At 39.5% G+C, this 27,116-nt stretch overlaps 2 protein-coding genes across 5 annotated transcripts in view; one reads left to right on the top strand and one right to left on the bottom strand.

The window, feature by feature from the left end:
- MRPS27 (mitochondrial ribosomal protein S27) overlaps nucleotides 1–7,899 on the bottom strand; it is a 45,664-nt gene extending 37,765 nt beyond the window's left edge. The window contains exons 1-3 of one of the 2 annotated variants that reach the window (XM_030467672.1): nucleotides 7,815–7,899; nucleotides 5,762–5,839; nucleotides 1,735–1,805 (exon numbers count right to left, since the gene is read on the bottom strand). In XM_030467672.1, the coding sequence (XP_030323532.1) occupies nucleotides 1,735–1,805; nucleotides 5,762–5,839; nucleotides 7,815–7,878 (213 nt within the window). In that variant the 5' untranslated portion in view covers nucleotides 7,879–7,899. The remainder of the gene's footprint in view (nucleotides 1–1,734; nucleotides 1,806–5,761; nucleotides 5,840–7,814) is intronic. The other variant, XM_030467673.1, reaches the window with a different exon arrangement.
- On the top strand, nucleotides 7,851–21,263 carry PTCD2 (pentatricopeptide repeat domain 2). 3 transcript variants are annotated; one of them, XM_030467674.1, is made up of 10 exons: nucleotides 7,949–8,094; nucleotides 10,209–10,301; nucleotides 12,632–12,761; nucleotides 13,574–13,691; nucleotides 15,051–15,129; nucleotides 16,267–16,358; nucleotides 16,810–16,923; nucleotides 18,423–18,497; nucleotides 19,293–19,406; nucleotides 20,959–21,263. In XM_030467674.1, the coding sequence occupies exons 1-10, from the start codon at nucleotides 7,989–7,991 to the stop codon at nucleotides 21,181–21,183; spliced, it is 1,146 nt and encodes a 381-aa protein (XP_030323534.1). In that variant the 5' UTR covers nucleotides 7,949–7,988; the 3' UTR covers nucleotides 21,184–21,263. The 3 variants fall into 3 exon arrangements, with proteins under 3 accessions (XP_030323536.1, XP_030323534.1, XP_030323535.1); XM_030467675.1 differs by lacking the exon at nucleotides 10,209–10,301; XM_030467676.1 differs by lacking the exons at nucleotides 10,209–10,301; nucleotides 12,632–12,761 and having other exon boundaries at nucleotides 7,851–8,094.
- Nucleotides 21,264–27,116: the final 5,853 nt, after the last annotated feature.

The raw sequence follows: 27,116 nt of genomic DNA, 5'->3' as shown, positions 1-27,116 counted from the left end.
ACCATCTGAGAAATATGTCCATACAGCTCAGCACCCTGAATATTTGCTGCTCATCTCTGAATTTTCTTATTTAATTACAACCTTTCATTTCGGAATTCATTAGGTTTCTTCCCCCTCTCCCAGTTTTTGAGTCTTCACATGTATTTATTCTCTTTCTGGAACATATACTTCCCCCTAATTTTGCTATTGTGCAAACTATCTATACTATACTATACATTCTGAAGGACAGCAGGAACAGAATTTTATATTTTACAAACATAAAATAAAGGTAAGAAAAAAATATTACCTCCCATGCTGTGAAGTACATTATCCCCTCATTTAAAACCTTGTCTACTCCAAGCACTCTATTCTACTGCTATTAATTACTTAAATAAAAATCAAGTTTCAATCAGACTTTGTCTTGCAGTAATAATGAATCCAACTCTCCTACACATTTTACTAACATAAGCATAAACATGCTGGAATATTCCAGAGTCTTCCCAATATAATACCTGCAGCTCAAAATATACACACAACATGTTCTGAAAGTCAGTGTTTGTCTTTATCTTAAGCATAAGCTGACAATAATAGTTTCATCTGACAGTACTCTGGATTCTTAACTATCTTTGCATGCTTGTGTGCTTTATTTGTATTTCAAAAACAAGAATCTGATGTGACTTTTGACGTCCCAACCCTAGGATTCTATGATTCTCCAGGAAAGAGGCCAGCCCAAAGCAGAACATGAAGGAAAAGAATAACTTTGATTGAGTAACAAAAAGGAGAGAAACACCCATTTCCCCATGAACCCTGTCTTAGAAAGAATGATCAAAAATGCTTGATCTGTACAAAGTGTTCTGCTACTCCTCACATAGCAGTGTAAATTATCTAGTGAGGAACCAGGGTAGTGAGTCATCTTTTCTGGACAATTTTGAAGGCTGAAATTAGTTGGGTTTAAAAAAAGCAAACAAACAAACCAAACCTACCTAACCCCCAAAAAACAACCAACCAACCAACCACACACACAACAAAAAAAAAAAAAAAAAAAAGCAAAACCTAAACAAACAGACAAAATCCCCAAAACCCCACCGCATACAAAACAAAAACAAACCCCAAACCAAACAAACAAGTGGCATATTTACTGTCCTTCAGTACAAATACTCACAAGGGGCTTGAAGCACAACTGATATCTCAGCCTTATCCCTCTCCACAGATCAGCCCATCCAAAGGATGGTTACTTATTCCAGTAACATATTGGCTTCATTTATCCCATACCAGCATTTGTGCTGGCTCTGCTGAGGCAAGGAAAGGAAAATCTAGAGGCAGAATGTATCCATATATGTCTGCCTCCACCCTGAAAGGAACCCAAAAGCAGAGGAAGAGGCATGCAGACAGGCAGTGTGATAATTCATTTCCTTAGCAGCCTGGGCTCTTATCAAGTGCCTGAGGGGGTGGAAAGTCTCCTGAAAAAGAAACCATGGGAAGACAGGGAACATATACTACAGAAACCAGATCCAGTATCAATGATGCCTGATTTTACTGAAATAAAAAATGTTCTAAAGACCTTACTAACTAATGAGTATAAAAGTAACAGTAAAACAGCTCCAGTAAAACACAAGAATTTAGCAGTGTAACAAGACATCTACAACTCCAGGAGTTTCATGTGAAGGGATAAATGGTATCACCTCAGATCACTTGATTTTCGTAACTGTTCCACTGTCATTTCTATCACTTTATGATTAGGATTTACTTCCTTACCCGAGATATTGTCAAAGAGCTGACAGGCATCTTTCTTTCATAGGTTCTGTCCATTAAGTGAGCTAAGTCAGCTGGAGAAAACAAAAAAAAAAGTACATTTAACCAAGTGTCATTACAGGAAAATCTGCAGCTCCATCATATAACCCAGAACAGAACCTTATCCATGAAATCAAAATCTGTTTCGTTGATAACATTCATTTTGCATTTGTACAAAACCAATACTTTCAATTATTGTTAAATAGTTCGACAGAAAAATAATACATGGCAAGTTCTCTCAACATCATGATTTTAACTTATTACAAAGATGGGCTTAAAAGGCAAACCATCCTTTAATGTGTGGGATTACATTAGTCTAACTAATAAATAATCTTTTTAAATGGAGCAGATGTCCTTAAAATCACACTCACTTCTAACTTAGCATGTGCTGGACAGTGCTTCTGGCATAGGTTGTCCTTTATTTTATGATAAAACAATGAGAGACAGAAGCAAGCAAGCAGTACTGATAAAGGTACAGTCAGAAATAGCATTTCAAAGAAATTCTGTTAACCCAACTGGGCACTGTGCCAGCACCTTATTAACTTTATAGCATTCTGCTCCAGCAGCTATAAAGCATTATTTTCATCATACAGGAACTTCAAGCTTCTGTCTGTTGAGCAGGTAGCCAACCATTGTATTTAATTAATTTAATTGGAAGCTAAAATAATCTAATTTGCAGTTTTAGTTCTGTCCTCTTCCGGGAAAAAAATGACTGCTCAGGAAGAGTAAGCTGTTTATTGTATGCTTAGTGTCAGCTGTTAAATTCTTAGCTGTGACATGAACCAATGTAAAAAAAAAAAAAAAATCCAGACTCCAATCATACTCTTTCTGTTTCTCCTGCATCTTCCAGGGCTAGGAATCCAACATAGCTCTCTGTATCATTAGCACTTTGCTCCATTCTTACCACCCTAACACTACAACTATTACTAAACCCAGCCATCCCTTCTGACACCACTTGATTAATCCCACTTACCATTCTTCAAGAGCTGATGGACTGGCATGTTTTACAATTCATTTTCCAAAAAGGGACTCTGACCTTCCACATTTGTCCATGAAATGTGAGGCAAGGACAACTTGCAACACCCAGATCACAACAGGTGAAGCCTCCTACTCCAGGAAAGTTCCAGGGGCAGGAAGCAGCATTGCTTCAGCAGCATGCTGTGTCTCTGAGGGATGCATCCATGTATATTGTGCCATAAAACAAGTGGTTTATGGGTTTTCATCATCTTCAAAGCACACCTGCAGCACCAGAGAATACTGAAAGGTATGCAGTTCTAATACTACAAAAGAGCATTCAATGCTAGTCTGACCTTAAAGATACTCTCTCAATTCACAACATATGTGCATGGATTCTTGTGCAGTAAAATTATAGTCTTGCTATTGAATAAATATTTGACTCTTAGTTTAGTTCCAACAGTTTGGGTTGGAAGGAGCCTTAAAGATCTAAAGTTCTAACACCCCTGCCATGGGGATAGAAACATCCCTATTAACCAGGTTGCTCAAAGCCCCATCCAAACTGTCCTTGAACACTTCAGGAGAAGGGGCATTCTTCTCTGGGTCAAACCCTTACAGCAAGGAATTTCTTCCTACCCTTTTCCAGTTTGCAAACATTATACTACATGCCCCTGTAAAAAGTTCCTCCCCAGATTTATTGTAGGCCCCCTTCAGGTACTGGGAGGCTGCTAAAGGTCTCCTGAAGCCTCCTCTCTCCAGGCTGAACAACCCCCCAACTCTCTCAACCGTTTTCACAGGAGAGGGCTTCAGCCCTCCCGACCATTTACACACCCCACCTCTGGACTTGCTCCAACAGCTCCACATCTTCCTTATGCTGGAGACTCTGATTTAATTTAAAAACCTAGTTAAAATATAGAGGAAGGCTGAGGCAAGTACTTGCGCTTACAAATTTGTATGTTTCACATTTCTCAGTTATTTCTAATCCGTCTGGAAAGAACTACAACTTAGTACCGAGGATTTTCAAACTCAAATCTCACAAGCAACACTGCCACCTGGTGATACGGATGAGCCATTCTGGGTATTTTTCTAATTCTGGCGTTTTCTAATAAAAAAAAGACCTTTCCTGTCCTACCTGGATTTTGCCACCCTCTAGACTCTGGCAACTGCCATTCTTTTAATCAGATGCTTCCTGACACTTGATTTTAACCTTTTCATTCATGAACGAACTGAAACATTGGAGAATGTAAATCCAGTCATACCTCCCATTTCCTTGGTATCTCCTTTTTAGTAAGAGGAATCAAAAACTACTACTGGACAGTTAGTGTCCTACCAGCAAGCATTTTATAAATTCCTGATTAATATATTTTCTAGTCCTACCCTTAGAACCAATGTGTTTTCTGCACACACATTCTTGTCTTTTCCTACACTTTTTTTAGTACTGACGTTTGCTAAGCTTAATTCATGCTTGGAATGTTAAACTGAGACTATAGATAAAGCATATCCTAAGCAGACACAGTAAATGAGCTGGAGTCTTGAGATGATACCACTGAAGAAGAGAAATGGAACTGACTTTAAATCGAAAGTACTTCTTTTTCCTTTAAATCTATTCTCAGAACATAGTTTGCAGGATAATGTTTCTGAAATCAGTGTCTGAAACTCACAAATAAAAAAGCATCTCTCAACACCAGAAATTCACCCTAGCTTAAATCACCAATTACTACACTGAAGATAATTCGTGCAAACATTCAACTTACAGCTACAGAGCAGACTTCTGCAGGACTGCCTCGTCATTGAAAATGCTATACTGTGCAACCTTGTTAACTTTCTTTTTTCTTTCTGTGAAGTGTAAAGCAGTTACTTGAAAAGGGCTGAACAGACATTGGTTTTGGATCAGGACCATTGGCAGAGCAGCAGAAAGAACTGTGCTTACCAGTCACTTACAGTCTTCTTAGGCATGCAAAGCCAAATGTGGACGCACCAGCACAATGTTTTCTTTTAAAGTAGATTTCCACTGGCTCTGTTTGTGAAAGTAAGAAACCCTTTTTCCAACTGGTTCAAATGCATTGCAGGGCACCCATGTCTGACATGAGCCCCAAAAAAGCACTGCATGAGGAAGTCCAACTGAGAGTAAATAGCTCTTTAAGCATTAACAGTCTCTGTAGGATCCAAACAGCAGTCATGAGCACCCACTAGCTGTTCTCAGCCCATATACACTAGAACACGTTGACAATTACCAGCTTAGTTGTTTATGGGCAAGTAACAGAAATGAATTAGTGCAAAAACCCCATTACTCTGGTAATTTTGTCTGCCTACCTGCCCGACAAAAACTCTTGAATTTCACCTTGCAGATTCTTCTCTCAGCCTCATCATCTGTGTTACGAGCAAACACAGTTCAGGAGCCAAGAATGAAAAATGGAAGATGAAAGATTATGCATTAAGGAGTAACTTATGGTTTTGAAATAATGCATATGTATCTTAGAATGAAACAATGCTTTGCATGACAGATCTCAGTACTATAGGCAGATCTAGTTTAATGTACAAATCCTTGCAAATAAATGTTTTGGTTCATTTTTTTTTCCAAAATAAAAATGTAAAATTCCACAACAAATGTATCTTTCCTTCCTACAAAAACTCTGAGAAAATATTTTGAAATTTTTTTTTTAAATACGAATTCCTGCAAACAGAATAGGCCTTCTTTTGCACTGCATTACAATTAACACAACACCAATGAGGAGGAGACCTGCAAGAGTCTTAACTGTCAGACAGACAACTAACTTTCATAAAATCTATGAATTTTGTAAAGGAAATCAGTTTTCTGAAATCAAGTGGACAAATTCTAACATGTTTCTGCATTATAGCTTTGAATATATGACAGATTTTTATCATGTTGAGCAGATTTTGTCACAGAACATCAGAAGCATTTTGCTTTCTCATTTCTTTTTATTTTGGAGTCTTTACAGATGATGAATCAGTCTAAAATGAGTTCATGTTGCAACTTTTTCGTCAAAGTGCAGAAAAAGAAGCAAACTTTTCTCACCCAGGCTGTGCTCCTCTTTATATCTCTGTTCCCATTTTGAGCTGTCTGTATAGGCTGCAGAAAGAAGAGATCTTCTACCTAAAAAAAGAAATCACTAAGTAAGTCAGGCTGCTTAGACATCTCTAAACAAACATCTTATTAGATACCACCTATCTAGTGGTATCTATACAGATTAGTAACTGTCACAGTTACTGAGCTGGATACACCAAACTGTATGACACAGCTGCAGCTACCATTAACAGTTCAGATTCCTTATATGTGGACAAGCCACTACCTCATTATTTTTAAAACAGAAAAGCTTTTTCTTGATGTCCTTTTTCAGCCTGAAACAAATCTTCCCAAATCTGAAAACTTGTATTAAGAAAACTATGAATTTGTAAGGGTAGAAAAAGTTTCTTTGTGCACACAGACCTTTTTTCACCAAATGCTAGTAATTAGCTAAATGTAGGCATGAAATATAAGCAAAAATATGATTATTAAAAAAAAAAAAAAAGGCTTTTCTGTTGTTACTGGATGGTTATTTTTTCCAATTTCCTCTCCACTCAATGGAGATGAAAGGTAGATGCTCATCTGGAAATACCTCACTTTTTGATCAGCTGCTTTTTTAGCATCTCCACTGAACTGCAGAGTTCAAACAAATGTTTTTGAAAGTTTTTTCCAAATATTCTTTGTACCAGGCTCAAGACACTGTTCTGTCTTTTGAAACAAAATGCGAAAATGCTTCAGTTGGAAGAACAAACCATGCTCATGCATCAGTCACAAATGATGGCCTTGAAGTTGCACTAGGAACATCTGGACAAAACATTTTGAAGAAAAATATAGAAACACATGCAGAAGGCTGCAGAAAATTAATGTTGAGAATAATTAAATATATTTAAATAGACATTAGCATGCTACACACAATTCTTAGTGACTACTTTAAAGTCCTTATCTGAAGATCTATCTGCTACTGCTAAAAGTTTTACATTCTTGGGTATGAAACCCTTTTTCTCCTTACCATCTTTCTGACATACAATTATATGGACATGTCCAGCTCGAAACATCTTTGCAATTTTTTGGTCAAAGGCCTACTACACAGACTTCCAGTCAGAATATGATAAAATTACCCAGCTTTACCTAACAGATAGAACAATAAGAAAAAGGGGTATTTTGCTTTGTTTGGCGGGGTTTCTTTTAAAGCTATTTTTCATTATGTTGGTAAAAGCAGCACACAAAAGATCTGGGATTTGACTTCTGACAGTATTTTATGATAAATTTCTGTATGCTCCTTGGCAGCCACAGATGCCACTAGCAAGCATAAGTGTTGAAAGACCTATTTTTCTGAGTGTTTAAAGACCTATTTTCTGTAGTACCATCAGCTGTGCGTCTGGCAGTGCCTTGCCCTGGTAACCTGCAGGTCGGTGTCAGAGGAAAGGGCATTCTGAGACACGGCCACGGGCTACCAGGAAACAGCACCGAGAAACTCTGCTCGGGAAGCTGAAAAAAGCGCAATAAACACCGCCAGCACGCCTTAGGTAAACATGACTGAATTCAGTTCTCCCAAAGGTCACGATTTTGGAACGGTGGCTTTTCAAAATCATCAGTCATGGCAGTGCTCCTCACTTGAGCTAACCGGGTTTAGCTAAACCACCACTGCCGCGGGTTCGGGCGGCCTCCATACAATTATGTGAAGTTTCCCGTGGCACATAAACGAGCTATGAAACAGGCACAGTGGAATAACTATGAAAAACAGATTAAAATTACTTCCTCTCCTCACATATTAATGATTTGCCGCTGCCGGAGAGGTCTCCAGTTATATAATAAATACAGACACACGTAAGTTATGTCCCAACCACCACCCTGTCCCTGCTCACGCTTCCCACGGCAGCAGCCAGCTGCAAAACAGCGTGACCGGAGGGCCTGTCCTGTCCTGTCCTGTCCGTCCCGGCCCGGCCCGGCCCAGCCCAGCCCAGCCCAGCCCAGCCCGCCCCGGTCCGCGGCGTGTCTCAGAGCTTCACCCTTCCGCCCCGGCGCCGCAGCGCTGTGTGCTCCCGCCTGCCACCAGACCACCGACCTGCCGCAGCGCCGAGAGCCCTCCCGCTCCAGAGCACGCCTCGCCAGAGCACGGGGGACGCCATGGCGCCGAGGGAGGAGGGGATTGGCAGCGCGGCGGGGCAGGCTTACGAGCGTCCCGCCCAGCCCAGCCCAGCCCAGCCCCTGGCCGCCGCCCGGCAGGCCCCGGCAGAAGATGGCGGCGGTGCTCGCTGGCGGCTCCCAGCGGGTGGTGCGGGAGGCGTTGCGGCGCTCGGCGGTTCGTTCCCCCGCCTCGGGCTGCTGGGGCTGCGTTCCTGGAGGTACCGCGGGCTGCCCGGTGGGGTCAGGCGGCGGGGTGCCCGTGCGGGGATCCCGGGCTACCCGCCGGCAAGAGTGGCCGAGAGGAGCACTACAACTTTGTGCAGGCCCGGCGGCCATTGCCAGCCGTGTGCCTGTCGGGAGTTGTAGTTCCTTCGGGAATGCCACACCCGGCGCGGGGCGTGCGGTGGGGAGCTCGGAGGGGGTCTCTCAGTGCGGGGCCATTCGTGCTGTGGTGGGCTGCCCGAGCTGGTCCGGCAGAGTTATCCCGCGGTAAGGGTCGGCAGCAGCGTTACTGAGTTTATCCCGTGCTTGCCCTTGGCTTGATACGAGCCGCCAAAGACACAAAGCCAAACATGCAGCTTCATAAATGCGTATGTATTCTGGGAAGAGGACGACGACAACGTTATCCAGACCCAGGGCTGCACCAGCTGCTCTGTCACCACCACCGCACCTGGGTTTCAGTGGCCTTTCTAAGGTCCTCCCTCTCCCGGAGGATGGAAGGGGGGCCCGTGGAAAGGAGGTCTGTGGCAGTGGGCTTCCCAGCCATAGGCTCTTTCTGGGCTCCCGGCCTCCTGCATCAGCACAGATGGAGGGGTCTGTCACTTAGACCCCTCAGAGACATGCAGATTCCCCTCTGCGTGGTGGTCTGTCCACAGCTCTTTTCTGCACTTCGTTTTAGAGGGTTGTGGCACGTCTGAGGTAAAGCAGGTTGGTTGGTGAAGTTCAGTGGGATGGCCTGCACCTTCTGTGTGCACCAGCCATCATACTGACCTCACTCCCTTCTCCTCAGGGGCCTTCAGTTTGGCTCTTCACTCCTTTGTTTCCATAACACTCTAAGGTATTAGTTTCAGGAGGTGGTAGAATTCAGCAAGTTTAATTAAAGAAGGGCAAAATTCTGCTGCCCCAAGCTCTCTGCTGATGCCGCCTGTGACCTCTGAGTGTCCCTGCAGTGTGGTGGGACTGTCGCACCCCCGACAGACACCAGCATGATGCTTGTGTCAGTTCTGCAGAGGGCCAGGACAGGTCTTTCACTGGTAGACCAGCTGAGAAGGTCTATGGGAAGTAAGTATCAGGATAATCCAGGTCTAATGCTGGACAAAATTTGTTTCCCAATTGGAACTCTCTTAAATTTACTGGCTAAAGGTACCATTCAATGTATTTTTACCCTTCAGATTTTAGAAAGTATTAGTAGCTTGCTTTTGCTTGCATAGAAAACAAGTGGTTTTATTTGCATAGCCTGCTACATTTTGCTAGGGAAATGCAGGAGAATAAATAACCAAATTCAGCTCCATACTTGCTCTTGTCCCTTCTTATTGGAATCATTAAAAAGATGAGATTGTTACAATGTAAACTATTACAGTGACTCACTGTTACAAAGCCATCTGTTGCAAATAAAAATCTACTGGAGATCTGGTATTGTGACAGCAAAAACTACACATACAGTATTTGCATGACATTAAAGGAGCTTCTAGCACAGTACAGTTGAGATCAACACCCAAAGTTAATTTTGTTATTCTGTGTTTAATTACGGTCTTATCTCTGATGCCTCTACTGCAGCAGAACTTCACTCGGTGTCCTGAGTGTTACTACAATCCAAATAACAAGTTTTGGTTTTTTCCTTCTGTCTTCTACTGTGTTTGGAGCTTCCAGAACCGAGCATTCTGCCATAGCGAGGACAGCTCATGTGAGGAAAGGAAGCTGTGCCAGTAGTGATCTGTGGTAAACAAAGATGATGAGACAAGTCATTGTAGAACCATGAAAAGGAAGCAAGATCTTACTCTTGCCCAGAATCCCCTTGTACCTTAGCTAGGTGGAGACGAATGGTGGCTCTAGTTCTTCTTTTGCACAGCCAGTAAATACAGACTTCTTCATCCTTGCACATGCTAACTCTGGAAAGCTGTTACGTAGTGCTCAGGTTTTTCTATGTTTGATGTGAACAACTTCAATTTTTGCAGTCCTTTTTTCATGTCATGGTGCCGGTGATCTGGCATGACACAATAATTATGTTAATTATGGTAATAATTTATATGCAGTAATTAATTAATGCAAAGTTCAGCAGTATTGAAACAGTGTGATGTAAAACTCAACCTTCCTCTTCTTCTTCTTATGATAGGGAAGCGGTATCTTCTAACAGATGAGGATATAAAGTTACAAGAATTTCAGCAGGTGAAAGTGGCTATTAGAAATGAAGTTCATGGGGATAAAGGTACAGTTTATTTCATAATCACCGTTCCCAATTTTAGCATGAGACCTAGGCAACAAGACAGTTGAAGTAATTATAATGTGATATTTAAAGCAGCAATTTGTGTCATCCTCCTGCGATTTTTTTTTCTAGCTAAAATTATTGGAAGATCTGAGGCTTTGCAGAATGAAACAGGATTAATTATGTGTGCTGGAAAACATGGAGAAGCTTTCAGTTATGTGAGATGTTTCCATAAGACCTGAAATGTCTCTTCCCCTGCTTTTCCAGCTTTGTCAGTCTAATAGAAAATATTGTGTCAGTCTACAAATCTTGCTTGAGATATGTCATCATCAGAGAAAGTTAAATACAAAGTCTTACAGCTAATTAACAGGAGACAGCCTATGCTCGTAATTCTTTTTTAATCTGCTCTGTAAATTTAATTAGCTTGTTCTTCCAGACTTTTTTTCTCATTTACATAATATAAGATCTCAGTTGTAAACCTAGTTCAAGATGAGTTATACATACTCAGAATATGGAAAACAAATTCAGGTTTTCCAAACTAATGAAGCAGCAAGATCGATGGATTTTTTTTCTGGTGGGTATTTTGCATGCTGCTTAAAGTATATGCAAATTCCTTTCTCTAAGGAACATAAATATAAAGGTAAATCTGCTCTCAATTTTTAAAAGAGATTAGACAAAACTGCATTTCCAGTATGAGTTTAATTGAACTGGTGCAGGTATTCTAGTGATACAAATTAACATTTGTTCCAAAGGGCATAGTTAATTTTAATTTTTTTTGTGTCAAGTGAGAGAAAAATAACCAAATTTAGTTTAAGATAGATGAGTATTCTGGGACAGAGGAGGAGGTAAATTCATCATAACAGTTTTTCTATATTAAGTAAAAGTAGAATTTAAATTTGGCGGTGGCAAATGGTAATGTTACTATATTTTGCTGTGATGATGTACTCATATAATTGATGATTAGTCATGCTGTACTTGAGATACATCAAATGTACACACACACTCCTCTCCTCTCCTCTCCTCTCCTCTCCTCTCCTCTCCTCTCCTCTCCTCTCCTCTCCTCTCCTCTCCTCTCCTCTCCTCTCCTCTCCTCTCCTCTCCTCTCCTCTCCTCTCCTCTCCTCTCCTCTCCTCTCCTCTCCTCTCCTCTCCTCTCCTCTCCTCTCCTCTCCTCTCCTCTCCTCTCCTCTCCTTCCTCTCTCTCCTCTCCTCTCCTCTCCTCTCCTCTCCTCTCCTCTCCTCTCCTCTTCCTCTCCTCTCCTCTCCTCTCCTCTCCTCTCCTCTCCTCTCCTCTCCTCTCCTCTCCTCTCCTCTCCTCTCCTCTCCTCTCCTCTCCTCTCCCCTCCTCTCCTCCTCTCCTCTCCCTCTCCCTCTCCTCTCCTCTCCTCTCCTCTCCTCTCCTCTCCTCTCCTCCCCTCTCCTCCCCTCTCCCCTCTCCCCTTCTCCTGTCTTCACAGAATTAGTCTCTGGATTAACCTGATTTGTAAAAGTCAATTATTTGGCTACACACAAGCACACACAGACACACACGAACTCTCTCTCATTCTCTCTCTTTCTCTCTCTCTCTCTCTCTGTCTTCTGTCTTCACAGAATTAATTTCTGCATCTCAGTCTTGAGGAAGAACTTGTATTTGCATGTAGCAACAGATGTGCATCCAGTTGCTGAGCATGTTGTTCTCTGGGGTGCTCACATGGTTACCTGTCATGTAGTTAGTAACTTGGAAGCTGTAGTGACCCAGGAACTGCTAAAAATGTTCACTTCTATACCCAAGACAGGGAAGGGTAGAGGGAAGGCAGCACCAGTTGAGGAATGGTGCTGCCATGTGGCACTTTTGTATGTCTGAATCAGAGCCTTGAGATTAACAACTGAAAGACTTGTCTTATTACTTGCTTTGTCAGAGCAAAATGTGCTGGATAAAGAGATTTCTTTTTTGGGGGGAAGGAATCAACTCTTAAGTATATAGCTATGTATAGAAATACATCAATTATATATAAGACACTTAGTATTTGCATAAATTGTGAAGGAATTTCAATCTTCCTTACAAACAGTGTTGAGGAGAAATTCAGGCCCATTTGAATGCTGAGCGAATCCTTGCTCTTTAGAAGTTTTGTATTACATATATTCCATAACTTGCACAATGCAATTACGTTCAAAATAAGCACTTTCTTGGTTTTTCAAGTTTGGCATGGCTTCATGGGGACAACTATGCATCCTTGAGTGTGAGAAGCTTTATGCATTTTTCTTGTTGAAAAAAAAAACAAACAAGCTTTCTGCTTCATTGAAACTCCAAGGTAAATGAATTGTCTATAGACTCCTGCTGTGTTTTATTTTCAGATCCATATTTTAACAGTATTAAAGAAAAATTAAAGACAAATGGAATTATTCTCAAAAGTGAATTAACAAAGTTACTGCATTTATGTCAGACTTCATCTGATGTGGAACTAGCCAGAAAAGTTATTTACAGGTATTTTTAATAATCCAGGTAACACTCTTCTCTGTCTTGTTTTTTTTTCTGCTTTTATTAGATGATCTCAGGTGACGTTTGCAGTTGAAGGCTTGCCCTGATTTAGTGTCTATGCACATAGTTAATCCCTTAAACTAAGGCTGTAAATTTTAAATTGCTTTGTATCTTCCAGCAAAGTGGTGCCCTACTCTATGCAGAATGAATGGGGAGCCACAAGGAAATGTCATGGCTCAGATGAGAGGTAGCAGTGTGTTCAGTGGCATTTTCCAGCCAAGACATGCTTGGTTATAAACTGTTCTGGCCCCAGCAGTGGCAGGTCAGGAGGTTGTGTGAACTAAAGCCTTCCCAGCAATTACAGTGTACAGCTGTAGAGAAAAAAGGGAAACACTTTATGGTTTAATATTTGTTGTTTTTGTTTTTTTTAATATAGGAGAGAAAAAGTTGAGGTATTTGAGCAGGTACTGCTGCTAAAATAGATTGCTGCAACTTCCTCTGCTATTTCTCTGTAAATAGAAGGTAAAGTAGCTGCAAATTGTCAGGGCGGAGACCTATTCCATAACTAATCCAATGCAGTTTACTGGAATTTTTTAAAAATTACGTATTACTAGTAAATCTATTAGCTTGATCAAAACAGTTCCTTTTTTTTTTCCCCCAAAATTCTCCCTCTATCTAAATGCCATCGGCTGGTGCAGATAGTTACATACATGTGTGCCTCTGTCATTGCATATACAGATCTCGCTGTCTGGTTAAAGCTGCTTTCCCCTTACAAATTCCATGCTCTGTGTGATTAACTTTATTTATCTTTCTAATAGGTACCATGAACAGAATGGAATTACAAATGTAGATAATTTTAAATTTGGGCCACTCTTTATGAGAATGTGTTATGAGCTAGACCTTGAAAGCCCTGCAGTAGAACTTATCAAAGATCAGGTAATTGCCCTGTACATACTGAAATTATTATTATTAATCCAATATAACTGAAGGACTAAGGTTGTCTATGACAGTAACATAAGGATGCAGATCGCATGTTTTTCATTATAAAATAGCAAAGAGTAATTAAAGTAACATGCTAGTCTGACGGCTTTACTATTGTACTAATGTATAATTGCGTCATTTGACTAGAGTATTTATTAAAAAACAACTCTTCAAATAAACACATTTTTTTTGTTCCTGCATCCTTTGTTGCATTTGATCATTCTTGGAAATGAACACTTCTGAGTTTTATGCAGTAGGTCTTCGTAATTCTGTGGCTTATTTGCAGGAACAAATTCATCATGCTACTCTGTACTTCAAAGTCTCTCTGAACACTGTAAGTGTGATATGATATTCATCAGATCAGAAATTTGGCCATTTTAGTGCTGAAGAAATTTAAAGACTTGTTTTCAAACATCTGTAAAATGCTATTTATGCTATTATGACAGGACATTAATCATGTTCAGTGTATAATAATTTTTTAAATGTTCTGTGCAATAATATTGTGTCTTCAAAAACCTCTGGCAGCCTGTGGAAAGTCATGTCTATAATGTTAATTCATTGTAGCATGAGATATGCCTAGCTAGAAATGGGAGCACTCTTTCTTGGGCTACTGTTCTTAAATTAGTCATGTGTTTGAGTATGCGCGTTTTTTGTTATTGTTTTTGTTGTTTGGTTGTCTGGGTTTTTTTTATTGATATCTATGTGATTAAGACAAGTAAATGATGGATAGTAGGGTACAGTACCACTTCTTCAGGCTTTGCTGTAGAAGTTTAGACTTCATACCTCTTGCATTTTATTTGGCTGTTCCCAGTACACAATGTGATTGAAGTGAAATGTGAAATCTTCTTGCTCTTTCTTCTGCTCCTCTGCTTGTCATCTCTCAAGCTCTTGTGCTGATCTGTTCATCATTTGATAGTGTGACTAACAAAAAGTTCTTTCAATTTCTGCTGGTGATACTTTTGCCAAGGGTATTGTTGATCAGCTGCAAGCTGTCTTTCTGCTGAGATTTTGGAGCTGCCATTACCATGACTTCTGCTTGCATTAACTTAAAGGTCACAGTTTGCCAGTTAAAAAAAGTGCTAGTGAGAATCTCTGGGAATTTTCTATTTCATTTAAACAAGCTTTTGACCATACTGGGTTATTTTTCTTTTGGAGGTTATTTGACAGAGTCAGGGAACCCAGACAGTTAAATGTTGAACTTGTGAAGACGGGGATTATTCTGGTAGGAAGACCTGCTAAGTGATAGGCACAGTAGGAATGCTTACTGTCTTACCTTTCTTTACACTTTGCTGTGTTTGTACGTTTCTTCTCCAGAATTTGCGTGGTTTTTTCTCAGAGAGTACGTCATTCCATATTTTGATGACTATGTTGTTTAAAAAGAGTAATTTTGAAAGTAAGTACTGTTTTGCTATAGGCAGATGCATTTTGAGGAGAATGTTTCTCACTGTGTGTGTATAAATACATGCTTTTAAAATTAATATTGCTGATTGGGTTATGTTTTAGAAGATCAGACATCATATATATAAGTGTAGATAAGAATGAACTGTACTCTAGTGTGTAATAAAATGGAAGTGTGTATATGATTCATGTGGCCAGAAGTTTTCTTATAATTTCAGTTGCATAGAACTGTGATTGTCCAGATGGGCTTGTTTTGTAAACCTTCTCTTCTGAAGGCTTTGGTTTGGAATTGCCCAAAGCTTTTAGTTTCTCTAAGTTTGGTTTACATGGTTATTGAAACCATAAATTCTTCAATAATTTTTTGGCAGTTTTGCATTTATATAAAATCAAGAATGAGTATGTTTTTTTTCTTTTGGTAACAAAACCAGACCATAGTATTCACTTAGTTTGTCTTAATGGCTTGCCCACACGGAGTGGCCACTTCAGTCTTTATGTCAGATGCTTCAAATCACTCTGGCCTTTTGTGAGAATAAAGAGGAGTCGTGTGGCCTGACTGTAAAGACTTCCCATGAGAGGTTCTTAAATTGAGTTTGGAGTAAGCTTTTCAAGCAGACCCCTTTATTTGGAATTTGTTAAACACATAGCACTTGGCCTATGGAGCTTGGGCAAATCCAAGTCCAGTGATTGTCCTGGAAGTTAAGACTGAGCCCCTGTAAAAATAACGAGATCTGAAACCAGATGCAATGCTGTGGTGCCACGGAGCATGTGCATTATTGAGGAGCTGTTAAGATAGTTTGCCTGCAATCGTGGTAGCTTTGCTTGTGTGCTTAGAAGGCTTGATTTCTCGGTAGTCAGGAAAAATGAGAGTTGTTTTGTCAAATATCTAGAATTTAGTTATGTGTGAAAATAATAGGACAGTAAAGCCAGATGCTAATGTAGATTAAAAACCTTGCCAGAAGAAATATTTTCATCCTGACCCTAAAATGACCCTAAATTAAACTTTTCAAAATGTTGTGGTTTTTTTTTTTTAAAGAATAGGCTCTGGTTTACATTCTTACTTTGAAATAGACTTACTGAGCTCATCCCATTTTTTTTTTCCTTCTGCAAAGTAACAGCAGTGTATCTTTGATAGGTGCTTTGGAAGTTCTGGTAGAAATGAAAAATCAAGGTGTACCTTTCAGCAAAGAAACTTACCTACTTGCATTTGCAATATGCTACAAACTCGTAAGTATTTTCAATTAACATGACAAAAAAGTCTTTAAAATGCATACTCTATGTCTTCTCTTTTCTTTATTTTAAAATTTCAGAATGTTCTCAGTCATGATTTCTTATCTAGCTAAAATGTTTTCTTCCTGATTTGGGAATGACCAGCAGGTGGAAAGTGTCTGTTGGTTTTAGCTTCTGCTGGGGTTGTTTCATTTCTTGAAGCCAGAACAGTTCGGGCAAGGCATAGTTGTAAAAATAATGGAAATTATTTGGCTTTGAATATCATACTTCAATGTGTTTCTCAAGAAATGTTGCACAGAATCTGCTTGTTTGGGTTCAGATATGGGTTGCCTTGGGAATCTTACATAATGTTGATTTTGAATGCCTTTTGAATGTGATTGCAATTGCACACAGTCCTGTCATATCACAAGAATAATGAGTGCAAACTGAGTTTGAAATTTCTATGCAGGGCAGCCTGGAGTCTTGCAAAATCTCTTTGAAACTGCTTGAAGAAGCACAGCTAAAAGGTGTCACGTTGCCACTGCGAGTGTTCTACTTTGCTGTGGCAACTGCTCTGAAGCAGGTACCTTACTTTTTGTTTTGATTTATCCCCCAGTCTCTATAGTTCAATTGTAAGACAGTCAGTGAAACGAAGCTAGGAGAGGAAGTGTGAGTGATCTGTATAATAACTTCAAGTGCTAGAATTCTTAGACCCGCCCCAAAAAAGGGTAGGATTGTGGACAGCTCCCACATAAAGTGGGTGTGGAAATTCTGATATCTAAACATATCTTGTGTCTAATGCGCTGGCGTTTTGTGCTAATGACAATGCCATATTCTCATTGCACAAGCAGGTTAGATGTAACCATGTAACCCCAAACTGTGAATACTGCTATTTTGTAATGTTTTCCTTTAAATGAAGTTAAAATTATAATTTAATTATTTGTACAGTCATTTCTTTAAAATGCTTGTCTTGGGAGGCAGACTCAAAATCTATGTTGCATTACTCAGAGATAGTCCGTTTTTGTTCACATGTTTCTTCACAGGATGTTTTTGTATCCCTCATGTTCTTAAGCATGGATATAAAGAGGCTCTGAAGCAGTACAGGGTGAATATTGAGCAGGAGTGTAACTTCAAGGAAATTCTGAAGTCCAGTGTTTCCTCTGCTATTAATTTGTGTATACAGTTTAAAGAAATTCTGAACATCCACTGCCTCATGTCTCAAGAGAGGTCAGATTCACTTTAAGAACTAGTTATTTGATGATGGATTTGAATGAATGAAGGAGAATTGTTAAAATGTTTCTAAGCTTTCCCTGGTCTTTTTTATGCTGTCTCAGTGAACAGAGACACTGAACAATAACATAATTGAAACTAATTTATTCATGTGCCTGTTGGCATGACAGGGCTTCTCGTTGGCATTGAGCTTGAAAAACAAAATCTCTGTCTCTGAAACAACATGAAATACCCTTAATGCTATTGCTTTGTAAAAATCGTTAAAATTCATGTTTTGCAAGCAGAATAATGCTCCTCCATACACTTGTCTGTTCCTTAGTCTGTATTGTCTGTGTCACTACATCTTGCTGTAAGACATTTCTTGATCCCAAGTAACAGTGGTTGGTCTCCTAAGTGTCACTGTAACCATCACTGCCCATACAAATCAGTTTATGTCATAGATACAGTACTGTGAATCTTTATGTCCAAAAGATTAAGAGTGCTGAGCAGGATACTCACAGTAACATGCTGCACTTCATTTAAACTCTCCAGCATATGCCAAACCAAGCATGTGTGTAGGACGTGTATCTTTTAGGTGCTGTCATGCTCAGTGTTGGTGATGTGCTTCCTTTCCCTGCAGGGGGTACTGTCTGGTGTGCCAAAGAGCCTGGTAGCATGGGAACTCCAGTGTGAGGTGTTCCTTTCAGAGGCTGGACCACCACTCTGGGCTATAAGTCTTGGAGTAGGGGTTCTAAATGCTGGTTTTGATTCATTAAAAAGTTGTGAAAGACAGTTGTGTTTCTTGAACTTCTATTGTGAAAGTGTGTCACATGTTTAACCATTTTTTTTTAATTCTTTATAATTTCTTCCTAGAATGATGTGGCTCTAGCCAAATTCTATTGTTCCCAGATAATGCAAACAGAGAGCAAACTATACAATAATCTTAAAGTAAGTGAGCTTGGTTTTTATTAGAATTTGCAGAGAAGTAGGCTGTACTAGACAAAGCCCTATCATTTGCAAAAGAACAGAAGGTCAGCTTCTTAATAGCACAGGCACATATCATTACTAATGCTGCCCTTGGCTTTGAGCCAACAAGTTCTGTCAATTGCATGAGTAACATTTTGAATTGTTCATACCCTTCCTTCATTTTTTAAAATCACTGCCTACCACAGATGGGAATGGAAAGTAGACTAATCCTGTGTTGGATTACAGACCAGTGAATAATCTCTACTAATGACATTGTGACTTTTTCGCTTTGCTGCTACAAGATATTTTAAAAAACAGAGCTCCATGTAAATGCAGTACTTAGCTGTGCTCTGCCCAGTTCAGGCCTCCTTCATCACTGTCAACCATAACCACATATGTACATACAGCAATTTTTTTTTTCTTTAATTGCATGGCCTACAACATGAGAGAAAGTCTACTGCATGCACCCTGCAAGTGAGCATTCTAAGCTACAGGAAAAAACCCCACTTTACTCAAGAACAGGCCATGAAGCTCCATCAGAGGAGCTCTGCCTCCAAGCTCACCCTTTCCGGGTACCAGCTGTGAAATAAACCCAAGTGTCTCTGGAAATAGATCATTCCCTTTACTTTCTTCATGATTAATGGATTTTTATTAGTGCAGTGTCTAGAATTGCATTTTGCCCTGCTTTGCTTAATGCCTTCCTCAAACACTGTTTTAAGAATTTGCTTCCTGAGGAAAAGTAGTATTGGTGTGGTGTGGCTTTATTTTATTTTAAAGGTTCTTGTCCAGCTGAGATCTGGTTTGCTAGAAGAAGTCATAAAGACATTAGAGGAAGCAGTGGAAGTAGATACTCCTCCCTTTGTGAAAAAAATTGAGTTTTCTGAGCAGGTGGTGAGTATACAGTAAAAACAATGAGGTCCACAGTGCTAGGCTGAGCCATAATGGCAGCATTTCAGCTACAGAACTTCAGGGGTCTGAGTTCACCCTGGCAAAGTTGTTTGGCTTCTGATACACTGAGGTGCCAAAGCAACTATCTGGCTTTGTACTGTTGGACAAAGCACTTAGCTGTCTAGTTCCCTTTTTTTGTTGTGTGTCTTGTTCCTAGAAGCTTGATTTTCATCTGCATGTAGATTAAAGATTCCCTAATGGCAATAAATAATTTAATCCCTTGCCTTCTGTGCTCTTTTCATTTGATGTAAAAATGAGAAGTTCTAATAACAGCAATCTTGGTAGGCTGGTAATGTTTGCAAAGACTTGTGCTGCTATACAGGGAAGTGTGTTATGGGAAATAATAGCTTTTTTGCTATTTCACTATATTTCACTGTAAAAAACAGTTAAAAGTACATTAATGTTTATTTTACTATTAAAAAACAGTTTTTACAGTGTTAATCATCAAGAAGGCTTCCTTCAAGGGAAGTACCCCTGTCAGCTTTGTAGCATTACTGCTGCTTTTCCTGAAACTTACTCATATATTAATTTTGAATGTCTGAAGCAAAGTATTCTAAGACTGTTTTAATAATTAACTACTTAGACTTTCACTGCTGCATATTGAAAAAAATAAGTAACTGATACATAAAATAACAAGTACTAGGTAGAAGGCAGGCATAAGTTTCTAAACAAGGACCATGGCTACTAACTGCTATGTTGAAAATAATTATTTTTTTTTTAAATCAACATTTCATTTTGTAAATTTATTGCAATAAGTGTCGCAATGTTACATTTTATAAATATATTTATAGATATATATAAATACACAAAAATATACTTATACTTACATTAAATATATATCTGTTATATATGTTAAATATATTTCTATTTAAATATTTATAAGTATTTTTATATTTAAAATAAAATTTATATATTTAAATGTGTCAATGTTATATTTTGATTTTGTTTGATAAATTTGTAACAGTCCCTAAGAAGATGGAACATTATTCCTAACCCATTCCTTCCTCAAATGGTTATTGACTGATAGCAATTTTTAAGCTACTTACTTAAACTTGAACTCATAGTCTGTGTATAGCACACAGAACTTCTCAGTGTCCTGTAGTCTGACTTCATTGATTTGTACTGCACTGGACATCTAGTGTGATCCATAACAATGTCAGGATAATCTGTAAAGTTGATTCCAGGAAACAGTTACATTTATTGAGTTCAAATAGAAAATAATTGTGTTAGTCTTTACTGGAACAATAAATAAGACTGTAAAACTTCAAGGAAGTTTTAAATCTAATAAACTCAAATAGGTATCCAGTGTATTTTCACTGTTGTCTGGTGTTGAATAATACATGCTGTGTAAAACCCTCTTTTTATGAGTCATTGTGTTAGCCATGGATCTTACATTGCTTACTTGTTTTTTGAGTGATTTCTTGTTTTCAGTATGGTGGTTGAGTGAGATCTTTACTTGCTGAACTGTAACAGTCTGTCATTTTTTCTTCCTTAGCTGGCTACAGTCAGGGAAAAGATGGAAGAAAACCCCAACCTTTCTGCTAAATTAGGAAATATATATACCAAACTACAAGCTTCAGGACGGTTAACTTCCAGTACACTAGAGGACATGCTTTTCCAGGTTCCTACTTCAAAGAAGACCCCTGCAAAGTTTTTTATCCAGAAGCAACTCGGCTATCAGGCTGCTAAAAGTCTTCGGTCAAATCTGTTGTTGGAGTAGTTCAATATTTGATGGCAAACTGAACTGCTGATACCATCTCTTAGGACAAGTTCAAATAAAATATCTTCTTACCACAATGAGCAATTGTTTAAGTTGTTTGTGTGAAGCTGCATTTTAGATGCAGGTCATGTAGCTTCCCTGTTTCAGTTTTGATTCTGAAAGCAAGCCACGACTGTGGGTATTTGTATGTCTTTCAAAAATGGGGTCTTAAAGTGGTTTGAAGTTTTTCCTCAGGCACTTAAATCTGCTAAATGTTCTGATGGAAGTGATCATAATGGTATGCCTGATTTCTGTGGTTCATGAGAAGAAAATTCAGCCTTTGTTGGATGTAATGTTCTCACTGAGAGGATAGATGGAGTACGGAGTTTAGGTAAAAGAGTGCTTTAACTGTTTATTGAAATTCTGTAGATCTCAAGAGAGTCAGAGGGAAGCAAACAACTTTTCTTCTTTTTAAGATCTTCAGAAGCAATATATTATTATGCTTTTTCATATCAAATGGGATCAAGGAAATGTTATGGGTGGTGGCATGGTAATCAGATTAGCTGATTTTCAAGTTTTCTCACTTGAAAGAGATTCCTGAACAAAAGTCAAGGTCTTAGAGTTACTGGGCCTGTCTATTACTTTGAATTTTTGTATTAAGCCTCCCAGCATAAGCAGACCTTGATGCAGATTTGTGGCTAAGTCCATATTAGTTTCTTAGGGCAAGTATGATCACTTTTTTAGACTAGACTTTCATACCACCTATGTAATTCACTCATATGTAGAGCAAGTGATCACAAAAACAATAGGAAGAAGCTTCACATTGACCCAGCTTTAGTGACTCCAGGCACAATGTGCCGTGGTCTGGTAATCACAGTGGTCGTGCATTAAGGGTTGGACTTGATGATCTCAGAGGTCCTTTCCAACCCGTCTGCTTCTGTGATTCTGTGCTTGATTCCAGTAATAAAAAGCTGTAATTATGAGTGAGACCTGTGAGCAGAAAACTAGGTAGAGTCCAGCTTGGTACTTTCCATCTTAGGCCATATTATGTCTCCTTTGGCTTCTTTTATTTTTATTTTGTCTCTCCCCTCCTCCAGCAAATTTCAGAACTCAATATATGAAACTGCTGAAGCCAGTGAGTCATAGAAGAAACAGCCCACCCACGCAGGAACACATCTTTAGCCATCAAAACAAATGGGACTACAGCAGGCCAGGGGCTTTATTCTGAGGCTCTTAACATTGCAACTCATTTCTGCCAGCACATTAATAATAAAATGCACAAAACTGTTACACAGTGGGTGAAATTTCTTTCGAGTGTAAGGAAGAATACTTTGAAGTTTCTATCATATTTTTATGAAATATGTGTATGTTTTTTGTGAGTGTCTCAATAGGTTAAAGGACAACCTATGTTAAGTCTAAGAACACAGCTAATTGTTCTGTCATGCTGTGTAGCACATAATTTCACACATAATTCAGGAGTAGAGGTTTTTGACTGTTTTACAGTATGGGCCCATAACTAGCTCCCAGATTTTTCTCCACAAATCTGATACAGGATTTGGAAAGACTGCAATGTGGCAAGGATTATTTTCAACTTAATTAAAGGAGTGAATTACTTTTCAATTTAGTTAGTTGACACTTTTATGTCAACTTTTTTTAAGGACAACTTTTATGTAGAACTGCATTTTTATGGGCAATAGAAGATAGTTTGACCCATTTAGCCCGCTACACAGCAAATATATAAGGTCAGTTCTGTTCAATTAACTTATTTGTCAGTTTCAAATTTTTATCAATTGCCAGAAGCTTATGCTGGGACTGAGATGTATATCAGTTTATTTCAGTCTGAAGTGGTTAGGCTCCTGGCTGAGGCTTTATCAGACCACGACCTGCTGCAGTGGTAGATGAAGCTGATGTCTTCCATTGTTCTCTTCACGACTTGTTTTCTTGAGACTGATGTGCTCAGGTTTACTCTTCATTTTAAAGAAATATGATTTATTTGTTTTGACAATGAAGGGGGTTGCCTTTAAATGGAATTACAGAATAATAGATTCATTAAGGTTGGAGAGGACCTTTAAAATCATTGGATCCAACTACCACAACCACTAAACCTTATCTTGAGGCACCACATGTGAACCATTCTTGAACACCTCCAGGGCTGGCAACTCTACCACCTCCCTGGGGAGCCCATTCCAATGACTCACCACTCAGTATAGACTTTTTTCCTAATATCCAAACTAAGCCTTCCCAGCACAACTTCATTTTGTCTCATTCTGTCTCTAGATATTGGGAGAAGACACCAGCACCGGCCTCTCTACAACCTCCCTTCAGGTAGTTGTAGAGACCAGTAAGATCTCCCCTGAGCTTTCTGTTCTTTAGACTAAATAATCCTAGCTCCCTCAGTTATTCCTCATATGGCATGCCCTCCAAACCTTTCCTCACCAGCCTCATAGCTCTCCTCTGGATATGCTCCAGGACCTCAGTGTCTTTCTTACGCTGTGGTGCCCAAAACTGAACACGATGCTCAAGCTGTGCCTTTATCAGGGCCAAGTACAGGGGAACAATCTCTGCCCTGCTCCTGCTGGACACACTGTTTTTGATACAGGCAAAATATATACGAATAACCAGTGATACTTCAGTAGAAAAAGCAAGCAGGAACCTAAGAAGGATTACAAGATAGGTCCAAAGAAGCACACACAGAATTCAGACAATTAAACACCAGAATATGGAAGGTGGCTCTGGAAATCTTGTAGAAGACTGGTAACATCCTGCCTTAGGAAAAAGGAGGATAGAAAAGAGCAACTTATGATATTTATATAGTTCATTTCAAACGAAGCTTAGTTCTTTCACAGGAGTTGCACAGAGGATTATTAATTGGGAAAGCTTGGATTTGAATGTGTATTTATAAATTTACCTACTGGTGTATCAAAGTCTGTGCAAGATAGCTTTTGTGTACAGGAGTCTTCAGCCATGTGCTTACTTCAACATATTTACATGTGGTTGGCTTCTGGTTTTCCAGCACCCTAAATCAGGAAATCAAACTTGTCCAAAGTGAAGCAAGTACTTAGGGGTTTTTTAGGGGGGAGTTGGAGGTGTTGGAATGACAGGGGCTGAGTCAAGGCTGAGTTACTAGAGAGCAATAGGGTCTGTGCTGTATTATTGTAGCCAGCAGAATAATTTTACTTTGTTTGTATTAAGTTTTAATCAAGGATGAACCCTGAAATTTAAAAGCCGACAATTCAGTTTATAGTTAGGATTATTTATTTTTTTTTTATTTTTTTTTTGTGAATAATGGGGAAATCCTGTTATGTGGGAACGGACTGCTGTTCATCATATTTAAATATTCTTCCTGCAATACAACAAAACATGAGTTTTGTGTGTGTTCTGTCACGGCATCAGCATTTTTGGAAGAGTGACTCTGGCGACAGCAGGTGGCGTTCCTGGATCACGCTTTCCCACCGGCAGCATCCCCAGCGACAGCTTTTACAGCTAAGTAAAAGCAGGGTAGGATGAACTGTTTGCAATATGTTTAATGCGAGCTTAATCTTAACATGGGAAATCTAGGCACTAGTCAGCAGCCTCGAGTAATTGGTGATGGATATAGACTGCAAACATATATGTTTATAACATTTAGTTTTAAACTTACTGCATTCACTGTAACAACTCATCTCTGCCAATGATCACAATGCAGTTTTTACAGTATTCTGTGGAAATACTAATCACCTAGGTAGCAAGCTGCTACTTTTATTTCTAGTACAACAATGACAATTATAAAGGCTTGCTTTGCTATGCTTTAAGAGGAAGTCTGGGGGCTTTCCCAACTGGAGCTGGAAAAATTCATTTTCACATTCACATGGCATTTGGATTGTGTACAGTCTTCAAAGGACTGATACTCCTCTTCTAAAGATGCTTCTGCTTTTCTCCATGGATTCTCTTTCATATTACTGTCCCCAAGCATCTTGAATCTTGATAAGAAAGGATCACTTCCTCTATGCTTTTCTCAGGTTAATTTTCTTCTTCCAAACAATAAAAATGAAGGTGAAAGAATTATTGCAATGGAGCTCAGTTCTTGTAGGCCTCAAGATGAGTTTCATGCAAAGACATGTTACAGCTTTGTAGCACTGTAGAAAGAAGGGAGACTTTGGGTGCATAGGTGTAGAGATATTCAGCCCCAGGCAAATTTTTTGTTTGTGGTTTGGGTTTTTTTTTCTCCTCAGCATTGTTACAGATTGCACCCTTCTTTACCGCAAAATAAACAGAGACTTTGCTTGTTTTGTATTTGTTTGTTTGTTTGTTTTAAAGCTACATCAGTTGTGACTGCTTACATATTCCTATACTGACACATATTCCTGAGCACATTTGTTAAAAATAAATGTTGCTCATATACCCACTTCCTCCTCTTTTTCTTTCCTCCTGCTGTTTATGAACTATGTTTTGAGCTCCACAATTGTCTGATTGTCTGCTCCCCTTCCAAGATACTCTTAAAGTCATCTTATTTTCGTCTGACTGATAAATTTAAACAGAGAGTAGATCTAGAAAGACTTAAAACTAGTACTAATACTAGCCCCATTTTTGTAATGTGAAATATAGTCTATTTCTATACCTATCTTTGCTTGTGCTGTTGAAGATCCTTGGCTGAAGACACTCAGGAGCTTTTGGTATATCTGAGCTCTGTATAGTTTGTCTGGACCTCCCAGTAATTCCAGCAGTATATGCAGTGAAATGCAAGGTAGTCTGCCTTCATCTCCCCCAGCACCGGTGCATGTTTTTTCAAGTACTGATGCTTTAAATTACTTCAAATCCTTTTGTATACTGTCAGGCAAGGTCAGTTCCCATGTCTCCATACCAAGCAGCAATGCAAAATAGATGCAAGATAGTATTTTTTCTTGCATATGCAAGACATGTACTGATATCAGAGGGAAGCTGGTCTTAGTGCCATCTGCACAAATCTGGCATAAGGGATCAGAGCCAGCTAAGGCTGAACCTGGTGTCAATATGAAGGGCAAAAGCAGTGTGATGTTCTGGGATAACTTGTGACCAGAGTGCTTAAGTGGGAGGATGCAGGAAAGACAGGGATGGGCAAGGACAGCAGAGAGGTTGAGCTCTGTATAAAGGAGTCATGTGCAAGGAGCTTCACCCAGGCACAGGTGATGAGCCAGTATAGATGCTGTGGGTAAGGATCAGAGGACAGACCAGCACAGGTGATGCTGCCACAGGTATCTGCTATCCATGTCATACCTATTGCCTACCTCAGAAAAAAAGTGCACTCCTCCTGTCAAACACAAAACTTTGACTCAGCCACTTGGGCTGATGGTGTCCTTGGACAGGCCAGATCACTGTTTTGCCTGAAATAGGTAGAGCAGGCTCTTCGTTCCTGGATGCCCAAGGGGATGGTTGCTTGCAGTAACCTGCCCCTATATCCACTCCACATCTACTCAAAAAAAGGAGTTTTCCACTTAGGTAACATTAAAGATGTGTTTTTCAAGGTAGATTATAAGATGTGGGTTTGGTTTTTTTATACAGTCTCCTGAGCTATTTCTTGCTTTCAGTTTCTATACAGCCATGGGAAGTTTGGGGGGTCCCAGTACTACTGACCTTTGTAAGACACTTGGAGAGAGATTAAGACCTTGGCCATACCCAGCAAGAACTGCAGTATCAAAACAAAACAGGAAATTGCCCACCTCCAGTCTTGCCTGTGGTAGGTAATTCAGGCTAACTACCATGCAAGAAACTGCCACATTTTTTTAGGAAAAAGAAATGCCATGTAGTAGGAGACATGGCAAAAACAATCCTGATGGAAAATTTTAGAAAATAATAATGGAAAAAGTGACTTGGTAATTACATTTGGAACAGCTGAGAGAGTGCAGTGTGAATTCCCAGGTAACAATTCCCTGGTAATTAGTCCATTTGTAACTGCTTACAAGTGCTGTAGTACTGCGGGATTATGGCAGTAAATGGAC

This window comes from Calypte anna, chromosome Z (assembly GCF_003957555.1).
Source record: "Calypte anna isolate BGI_N300 chromosome Z, bCalAnn1_v1.p, whole genome shotgun sequence".
In the NCBI taxonomy this organism is placed as follows: domain Eukaryota; kingdom Metazoa; phylum Chordata; class Aves; order Apodiformes; family Trochilidae; genus Calypte; species Calypte anna.
The sequence above is the reverse complement of the archived record's forward strand: the minus strand, read 5'-3'. Positions and strand labels throughout refer to the sequence as shown.

Excerpts from the sequence above, each read along its gene's own strand:
- PTCD2 (XM_030467674.1), top strand. The coding sequence starts at position 7,989 with ATGGCGGCGGTGCTCGCTGGCGGCTCCCAGCGGGTGGTGCGGGAGGCG. Across the intron at positions 10,302-12,631 it reads TGAAGTTCATGGGGATAAAG|ATCCATATTTTAACAGTATT; the intron begins GTACAGTTTATT and ends TTTTATTTTCAG. Across the intron at positions 19,407-20,958 it reads TTGAGTTTTCTGAGCAGGTG|CTGGCTACAGTCAGGGAAAA; the intron begins GTGAGTATACAG and ends TTTCTTCCTTAG.